The sequence below is a fragment of the Rhinopithecus bieti genome, unplaced genomic scaffold (assembly GCF_001698545.2).
Source record: "Rhinopithecus bieti isolate Rb0 unplaced genomic scaffold, ASM169854v2 scaffold_26603, whole genome shotgun sequence".
Lineage (NCBI taxonomy): Eukaryota > Metazoa > Chordata > Mammalia > Primates > Cercopithecidae > Rhinopithecus > Rhinopithecus bieti.
Genome location: NW_016812252.1, coordinates 1,061,554 through 1,071,330, shown reverse-complemented (window position 1 = coordinate 1,071,330; position 9,777 = coordinate 1,061,554). Strand labels below are relative to the sequence as shown.

Below are 9,777 nucleotides of genomic sequence, written 5' to 3'. Positions count from 1 at the left end.
CTTAGCTGGACTTGGTGGCAGACACCTGTAGTTCCAGCTATTCAGGAGGCTGAGGCAGGAGAATCGCTTGAAGCCGGGAGGCGGAGGTTGCAGTGAACTGAGATTGTGCCACTGCACTCCAGCCTGGGCGACAGAGCGAGACTCTGTCTCAAAAATAAATAAATAAATAAATAAATAAATAAATAAAGCAAGCCGGAAACAGTGGCTCACGCTTGTAATCCCAGCACTTTGGGAGGCCGAGGCGGGCGGATCACGAGGTCAAGAATTGAGACCATCCTGGCCAACATGGTGAAACTCTGTCTCTCCTAAAAATGCAAAAATTAGCTGGGTGTGGTGGCGTGGGTCTGTAGTCCCAGTTACTCAGGAGGCTGAAGCAGGAGAATCGCTTGAACCCAGGAGGCAGAGGTTGCAGTGAGCCAAGATCACTGCACTCCAGCCTGAGTGACAGAGTGAGTCTCTGCCTCAATAAATAAATAAATAAAATGAAATAAGTGGGCCAGGCGTGGTGGCTCATGGCTGTGGCCCCAGCACTTTGGGACGCCAAGGCAGGTGGATCACTTGAGGCCAGGAGTTCAAGACCAGCCTGGCCAACATGGTGAAATCCTATTTCTACTAAAAATACAAAAATTAGCTGGACATGGTGGCAGGCATCTGCAGTCCCAGCTACTTGGGAGGCTGAGGCATGAGATTCACCTTGAGACACCAGAATTGCCTTGAACCTGGGAGGTGGAGGTTGCAGTGATGAGCCAAGATTGTGCCATTGCACTCCCACCTGGGCGACAGAGTGAGACCTTGTCTCAAAAAAAAAAAAAAAAAAGTAAAATAAGTGAATTAAATATTCAACTCAAAAAAGAAAGTAAACCAAAAAATGGAAGGAAATAAAGATAAAATCCCCAAAATCCTAATCCTTTACGAAGTCAAATGTTGACAAGGTAGAAGCCAAGTGCTACAATATTCTCCTAGATTAACTCCTGGATTTGGACTGCCATGGATTAATGAGATCATGGAACAATCTTGGATTCCACGACTTTAAGTACAGAGTGACAATCTCTTCAGGTGGCCCAGGTAGTTTAACCAGAGATAGCACAGAGGTGTAGTTTTTCTATACAGATCTTCAAAAATACTTTAATATTAGCAAACCATCACGCAGCATGAGGGGCAGTATTTGTGCAGCTTGATCCTTGCTAGTAATTAAAACTATGGGGTGAACTATGCCAAAAATGACCTACATAGTTACTATAGTTACATGAAAATTAAAGCTAAAGTTGAAACAATATGCTGGCCAGGCACGGTGGTTCACGCCTGTAATCCCAGCACTTTGGGAGGCCGTGGGTGGATCATGAGGTCAGGAGATCAAGACCATCCTGGTGAACATGGTGAAACCCCGTCTCTACTAAACAAAATACAAAAAATTAGCCAGGCATGGTTGCGGGCACCTGTAGTCCCAGCTACTCAGGAGCCTGAGGCAGGAGAATGGTGTGAACCCAGGAGGCGGAGCTTGCAGTGAGCTGAGATCATGCCACTGCACTCCAGCCTCAGCAACAGAGTGAGACTGCGTCTCAAAAAAAAAACACAATATGCAAAAGTCAGCAGGGTTATACTAATCTCAGCAAATATAAGATTGTACGTTTACCAATGTTTAGTATTCAAAGCAGTTTATTTCCTGAAATCTTATATACCATCTTCAATTTCAATTTTTATTTGACAGATATTAAAAGCTGATTAGGAAAATATTTATAATAAATGAAAAGAAAGCATACATAATATATACAATGACTTGATTTTATAAAACAAAATATAATATAGCCATATTGTATACATCAAAATGTTTACAGTGATAGCAAGTCCTTGAAGGCAAAAATCCTTGTCTTACTTATCTTTATGGTCCCATATTACAGCAGAGTGCTTGGCACAAAGTAGATGTTAAATAAGTGTTTATTGTAAAAGTGGAAGTGAATAATGTATGTCTTCAAAAAAAAAGATACCCAGTCAAGTAAATATATGAAAGTTTTAATATGTTTGCATCTGAAACATACAAAAGCCTAAAGTCAATGTCTAACTAAAATTCTCTAGTGTATCTTCATTATTATAAAGTTAAGTCTTTCGTCAAAATTCAGCTCTAAAATACAGTCTCAAAAATCATATATCTATGTATAATACTAAGACAAGTAAATTGTCGGCCAGGCACAGTGGCTAACGCCTGTAATCCCAGCACTTTGGGAGGCCGAGACAGGTGGATCGCCTGAGGTCAGGAGTTTGAGACCAGCCTGGCCAACATGGTGAAAAACTGTCACTACTAAAAATTAACCGGGTGTGGTGGCGGGCACTTGTAGTCCCACCTACTTGGGAGGCTGAGGCAGGAGAATTGCTTGAATCCGGGAGGCGGAGGTTGTAGTGAGACAAGATCACGCCATTGCACTCCAGTCTGTGTGACGAGTGAAATTCCGTCTCAAAAAAACAAAAACAAAAACAAAACAAGTAAACTGTCTTAAGCTGCATCATCATCATCATCATCCACTGCAGCATAAATGGCTTGATTCCTCCTCTTAATTTTTTTTCTTTGTTCAGGTTCGTGTTCATCACTCAGCCTCTTCAATGGCACCTTGGTTAAGTCCTCTCCATTCCCTGACTCCACAGTCCCACCAGGTTTCCCCTCTCTATCAACTGTGGAATCCACCGTATCATCAGAAGATACAATCATAGAGCCTGGTAAGATCCTGACATCAGAGAAACTTGCAGAAAACTCAGAAGCTTGATCAGAAGGTTCTACAGATAGTGTATTCATGTCACTATGTGCACTTACAATACTATCTTCATCTTCTTCTTCTTCATCTAACATTATTTCATCTGGATTAATAGAAGACAGAGCAGATGTGTCTGTATTATATTCACTCCGGTCTTCTCCAGAGTCATTACTCTCCACATCATCCTGTTCTTCATATTCACCACACACATGATGTTCTTCCTTGGACTTCTGAAGCCTAACATTGATGTCTGTGATGCCAAGTTGGGCACAAAATTCAGTAGTCTGAGGATTGATCCTATGAATCAGCTGTATTTGTGTCTGTGGCTTGCCAGGATCATAACAAGCAGCTGTTACACTAAAGTTACATGGAACCTTGAGGTCATGATTCAATTTTTCCAACATTTCTTTCATACCTTCTTCTGTTGCACTATAATCCCACCTATAAAAGTACAAAACAATAGCTTTTTACATTTTATTAGCTCTAAACAATAAATGATGAAATCTAATTATAGACTTCAGGTGCAAGGATAAAAAACAAGCCATCTATCAAAATTCCATTTTTAAAGTTACAGTTAATTTAGCAAAGGACCATTTAGAAATAAAATAATTCTTAGAAAAGCCATCTTTAACTCATACTCCAAAACAATTTTAATGTGTGGACTGTGTCTTTACTATATTATAGTTTTATGTACACTTATTCACTTATAAATTTGAGGTAATGCTCAACAGTCCATTTTCCTGTCTCTTTTAGATGGAAAACCTGCAAACTGAATTGTTCTGATACTCATTGAACAATAATTCCCTTGATTAAAAACAACGGTGGAGGCCAGATACAGCGGCTCACGCCTGTAATCCCAGTACTTTGGGAGGCCGAGGGAGGTGGATTGCTTGAGCTCAGGAGTTCAAGACCAACCTGGGCAACATGGGAAAGCCCCATCTCTACCAAAAATATCAAAAAATTAGCTGGGCATGGTGGCGTGTGCCAGCTGCTCTGGGGGCAGGGGTGAAAGGATCCCTTTAGTCCAGGAGGCGGAGGATGCGGTGAGCTAAGATCCAAGATCACACCACCGTACTCCAGTTTGGATAACAGAGCTAGACCCCGTTTCAAAAAAAAACAAAACAAAGGTGGGAGACACAAAAATTATGCATGCAATGGAAAAAGCAGGTCCTGAATAAAGTCTGACTTACCTTGCATGCAGGCCATTATTTTCAGGCATATTCCATAGGTGACCAGTCACATTAATAAGATCATCTGTAGCCCTGAGAATAGTGAGCCATTCAATATCATATTCCAAGTAATCAGGAGCACTTGGGTCATGTTCTATCTCTAATATCTACAGGATGAAATCAACATTAAGAAATATATATGTATTTTTAACAGTCTAAGAACTTTAATATAATTTAATAAAATAAAAAGAAATTTAATTTTATATTTTAATTTTCAATTAATTTTTAATAAATCATTTAATTTTAAAACATGAATAACTAAAATACTTCCACAGAATATGTAAATTACAAAGAGCACAAAAAAATTCTGAAAGGAAAATTAATTTTTTTTAAGTCTCTGGAAGAGTACAACTATACTATAAAGCCACTTCATTCTTCTTACCTGAAGAAAATCTCTATGTGGTAAGCATTTGTCCAAGGCTAAAAATTTGGTTGCTCTGGCTGTCTGTCCTTTATCCTTTGCCTGGACAATATGAATCATGATTTAAGAAAGAATGTTAAAACAATCACAGTAATTCTTCATACACAGAATAGGATGAAAATAATCTTTATTACACATACCCCTAAGTTGTGTGTCAAAGGAATGACTGTTACTTTTCCAAAATAAGTTAATTCTATACCCACTTGTGCGATAAGAGAAGGCATTTAACTTCTCAGAGCTTCAATTTTCCTACAAAATTCAAAGCAAAAACTAATGATGATGATATCAACTCAAAGCATTGAATATACATAAATCGAAGCTTAAAGGATTAAAGATAAATAAAAGGATTAAAGATAAACAAAAGAGCTTAAAAGTAAACTGGCAGAACTAAAACTGTACAATTTTTAGAAGAACCCATAGGAGAAAATCTTTGTAACTGTGGGTTAGGCAAAGATTTCTTAGCTATACCACCAAAAATAGATGTGATATATCCATAGAATGAACTATTACTCAGCACTAAAAAGGAATGCAATATTGATACATGCTACAATATGAGTGAATCTCAAAATCAAGCAAATGAAAGAAATCAGTTGCCAAAGACTATATATTTTATGATTCCATTTAAATGAATGTTCAGGAAAGGCAAATCTATAGAAACACAAAGCAAGTTAGTGCTTGCCTGGGGCTGAGGGTAGGAACAAGGATTACCTGCAAGCAGGCTCAAAGAATCTTCGGGGGTGATGGACAAGTTCTAAAACTAGATTATGTGATATTAGCACAACTCTAGAAACTTACTAAAAATCACTGAATTGTTCCTTTAAAATGTGGTTTCTCTCTCTCTCTCTTTCTCCTTTCTGAGACAGAGTCTTACTCTGTTGCCCAGATTGGAGTACAGTGGCATGATCTTGGCTCACTGCAAACTCTGCCTCCCGGGCTTAAATGATTCTCAGGTCTCAGCCTCCCGAATAGCTGGGATTACAAGTGTGTGCCAACATGCCCAGCTAATTTTTGTATTTTTAGTAGAGACGTAGTTTCGACATGTTGGCCAGACTGGCCTCGAACTCCTGGCCTCAAGTGATCCACCTGCCTTGGCCTCCCAAAGTGCTGGGATTACAGGCATGAGCCACCATGCCAAAACGTGTTTATTTTATGGTATGTAAATTACACTCCAATAAAGTTTTTTTTCCAAAGGTGAATTGGCAGAAACACAGGGGGAATCACAAACATGTAGGTCATTTTGGAAAAGGTGAAAAAACCTTTCCCCAGGATCTCTAGTTAAAACCTGAACTCCAGAGCATGGCCTCTAGAAGGCAGTCATGATCTTGTTCCAGTTTCGTCATGGAGGAAAAAACACAAGGAAGCAAGCTATGTATCTCCTGCTGAGGACCAAGCATCAGTTCAGTTCTGGTGACGTACAAGTTGAGTATGCCTTATCTAAAATGCTTGGGACCAGAAGTGTTTTAAATTTCAGATTTTTTCAGATTTTGGAATATTTGCAGAATACATACTGGTTGAATATCCTTAATCCAAAAATCTGAAAATTGTGTATCATGTCAAAAATTTCAGATTCTAGAGCATTTCAAATTTCAGATTAGAGATGCTCAATCTATACTAAGAAAAATGGAAGGCATGGAAATGATAGGCAGATATTGGCAGCAAAGCAGTTCCAAGGAAAAGTGCTCTTTGATGCTGGTAAAGGGGCTAAAATAGAAAGTGGCAGTCAGAGGAGATTGAGAAGCCAATTACAAAGAGGTCAAACATATCATTAATGCAGAAATACAATGAAAAGAGAAACCTCTCCATCTCCCAGTGAAACTGGGAAGTGAGAAGAATAAATCCACAATAAAAAGAGCCTGTAGGAATATTTTCAGACAAAACCTTGCAAACTGTGTTTGAGGAACATTTTAAAGTGTACCTCTAACACAGAAAAGTGTTTGGTTAAGTTTGGGAAGCATCACATTCTACTCGAAAGGCAATGCCCATTAGTGCAATAAAGACTCTCAGAAATTCTCTAAATGTCTCCAAGAAGAAATCTATAACTCTGTTAACCCAGAATTTTCTGAACAGTTTTCCTATGGAATACTTTATGGGAAAGTCAGAGTTCAGCCAGAATCAGAGGTGAAAGGAAGAAATGCATACTTCCATAGAATTTTAATTATAAGTATATATTTATTTTCTACCTTCCATCAAGTACATCATCCATGCAGTTAAGCAAAGAAAACGGAGGATCATCCTGAACTCTCTTCTCCCCCAGTCACCAAATCACAATGATTCTCCTTCTAAAATCTCTCTAGAATCTACTTCATTCTCCGTATTCTCTCTTTGCCTTAGGTTAAAACCTTTTCTTTTGCTTAAATAGCCTGCTCTGCCTCCCATTTTACAGTACTCCAATCCATACACAACAATGCTGTCAAACTAATCTTTCTAAAATGAAAATCTGATTTCATCACTCCCCAAATTTCCCCATCATCTCTGGTTAAAACCTGAACTTCGGCCGGGGGCGGTGGCTCAAGCCTGTAATCCCAGCACTTTCGGAGGCCGAGACGTGCGGATCACGAGGTCAGGAGATCGAGACCATCCTGGCTAACACGGTGAAACCCCGCCTCTACTAAAAAATACAAAAAACTAGCCGGGCGAGGTGGCGGGCGCCTGTAGTCCCAGCTACTCGGGAGGCTGAGGCAGGAGAATGGCGTGAACCCGGGAGGCGGAGCTTGCAGTGAGCTGAGATCCAGCCACTGCACTCCAGCCTGGGCGACAAAACAAAACACAAAAACCTTAACTTCAGAGCACAGCCCCTAGAAGGCAGTTATGATCTTGTTCCAGCTTCATCAGTCCCTATGCCTTAGTCCCACAGGAACTACCTACAAGTGCCCAAACACCCCATGCTCTCAGACCTTTAGCCTCTGCACATGTCAGTCCCTCTAAATAAAATACCCTTACAGTCTGTTTGTTCCTGGTGCTTCAAGACTCAGTTCAGCTATTGCCTTTTGAAAACCTTCTCTATCATCATCTCCCACGTTCCCATCCCACCAGTCTGGCTTAGGTGCTCCCACTGCCTAAGTTTTCTCTCAAACTTATTGTACTATTTTGTAATTGCTTGTATTTTCCCAGAATCATATATTGAGCTACTCAAAAGAGGTAAGTTATCTTTTACTTCTTTCTCTAACTTTACAACTGTGTCTGGTCCATAGATGTTCGATAAGTGTGTGTTAAATGAAAGAATAAACATTTTGTTTTCTACCTGATGCTGCATCAAGGCGGCAAACTTCACATGAAGGTGGGCAGAAAACCAATAAGTAGGTTTTAGATGCTCTAAAAGCTCTGAGGCAGCTGGACTTCCTAATGTGTTATTTTCCACTTCTTGTCGGAAAAAAGATTTAGTCTTAAGAAGTTGCTTCTTATTTCCATAATGATATATACTTCTTGGCCAATCATGAGACAAGAATATATCTATAGGCTGCTTCAGCTTTCAAAAGAGAAAAAGAAAAAAGAAAGAAAACTCTTAAAATAGATTAATAAAAAACAATCCCCTCCTTTCTCTCTACCACCATACAACCATTCACCCACTGAGATCTCTAGAATTCTGTGTAATTCATTTTAAGGACACTTTAAGAGAATGATAAAAATACTAGGCTACTCATTCATCTAGGCAAAGAAAACGTGCATTTTCTCTGCTCATAAATCATTCTTACTTTCAGTGGCAAGGCAAGGCAATGGAGACAGACTCTGGACTGCCAATTATCTAAGATCTTTAGCACTTAGCTTCTAAAATACATGATGACCATAGCTCTTTTCCTCTTTGGTAAAGAAATTACTACTTTGGGCTGGGTGCACTGGTTCACGCCTGTAATACCAGCACTTTGGGAGGCCGAGGCAGGTGATCACCTGAGGTCAGGAATTGGAAACGAGCCTGACCAACATGGTGAAACCCCGTCTCTACTAAAAATACAAAAATTAGCTGGGCGTCATGGCATCTGCCTGTAATCCCAGCTATTAGGGAGACTGAGGCAGGAGAATCGCTTGAACCCGGGAGGTGGAGGTTGCAGTAAGCCGAGATCATGCCATTGCACTCCAGCCTGGGCAACAAGGGTGAAACTCCATCTCAAAAAAAAAAAAGAAAAAAGAAATTACTATTTCGAAGATCCAGAGAAACCAGATTTCATGAGACCTCTAACATGACTGATTCAGTAAACCCAAAGATTTATCAGGAAAAAAAAAAATTCTAATAGGCTGACATAGTATACACTAAAAAACTCTGTTTACTACATAAATTAGTATTTAATTAAACAACTAAAGGAAACAAAATATACTATAGACTTATCTCCAGAACCTTCAAGTAATCTGAAATGAATACTCGGAAAACAAAATTAAAACCACTTAAATACCAGCTGGGCGCAGTGGTTCATGCCTGTAATCCCAGCACTTTGGGAGCCTGAGGTGGGTGGATCACCTGAAGGTCAGGAGTTCGAGACCAGCCTGGCCAACATGGTGAAACCTCTTCTCTACTTAAAATATAAAAAATTAGCCAGGCGTGGTGGCGGGCACCTATAATCCCAGCTACTCAAGAGGCTGAGGCAGGAGAATCACTTGAACCAGGAGGCAGAGCATGCAGTGAGCTAAGATCGCACCATTGCACTCCAGCTTGGGCAACAAGAGTGAAACTTTGTCTCAAAAAAAAAAAAAAAAACTTAAGTAACTGCTCAAGACAATACAAAATATTAGATATGACTAACCTTCACAATTTTCCCATTTCCTCTATCATCTTTACTATTACTTATTTTCTATTTAACACCATTACTTAATTACTATTACATAAAATAAAATGTTTATTTTAATATTTTCTTTAAAATATCACTTTAATATTTTCTTTTAAATATCATTTTACTTTAATAGGTATTCTTTAGCCTTACCCTAAGTAATATTTGAAATCATGAATTAAATGTTTCATTCTTACTAAAATAAACTCATAATTATTGAAGTAAAAAAAAATTTGCTGGGCACGGTGGCTCATACCTGTAATCCCAGCACTTTGGGATGCTGAGGCAGGCAGATCACCTGAGGTCAGGAGTTCGAGACCAGCCTGGCCAACATGGTGAAACCCTGCCTTTACTAAAAATACAAAAATTTAGGCAGGTGTGGTTGTGGGCGCCCGTAGTTCCAGCTACTTGGAAGGTTGAGGCACAAGACTCGCTTGAACCCAGGAGGCGGAGGTTGCAGTGAGCTGAGATCATGCCACTGCACTTCAGCATGGGCGACAGAGTGATATTCTGTCTCAAAAAAAGAAAAAAAAAATGTTCATCGTGAACCTCCTAAAAACAACTCAAGATCCACATTTAAAAAATACTGAAGGCCAGGCGCGGTGGCTCAAGCCTGTAATCCCAGC

General features: G+C 39.6%; 1 protein-coding gene across 1 annotated transcript in view; it reads right to left on the bottom strand.

Annotated features, from left to right (window-relative positions):
- Window positions 1-1,636: 1,636 nt before the first annotated feature.
- DBR1 (debranching RNA lariats 1) overlaps window positions 1,637-9,777 on the bottom strand; it is a 13,501-nt gene continuing 5,360 nt past the window's right edge. Inside the window, exons 5-8 of the mRNA XM_017895851.1 lie at window positions 7,636-7,860; window positions 4,356-4,436; window positions 3,935-4,080; window positions 1,637-3,185 (exon numbers count right to left, since the gene is read on the bottom strand). Coding sequence (XP_017751340.1) covers window positions 2,489-3,185; window positions 3,935-4,080; window positions 4,356-4,436; window positions 7,636-7,860 — 1,149 coding nt within the window. The 3' untranslated portion in view covers window positions 1,637-2,488. The remainder of the gene's footprint in view (window positions 3,186-3,934; window positions 4,081-4,355; window positions 4,437-7,635; window positions 7,861-9,777) is intronic.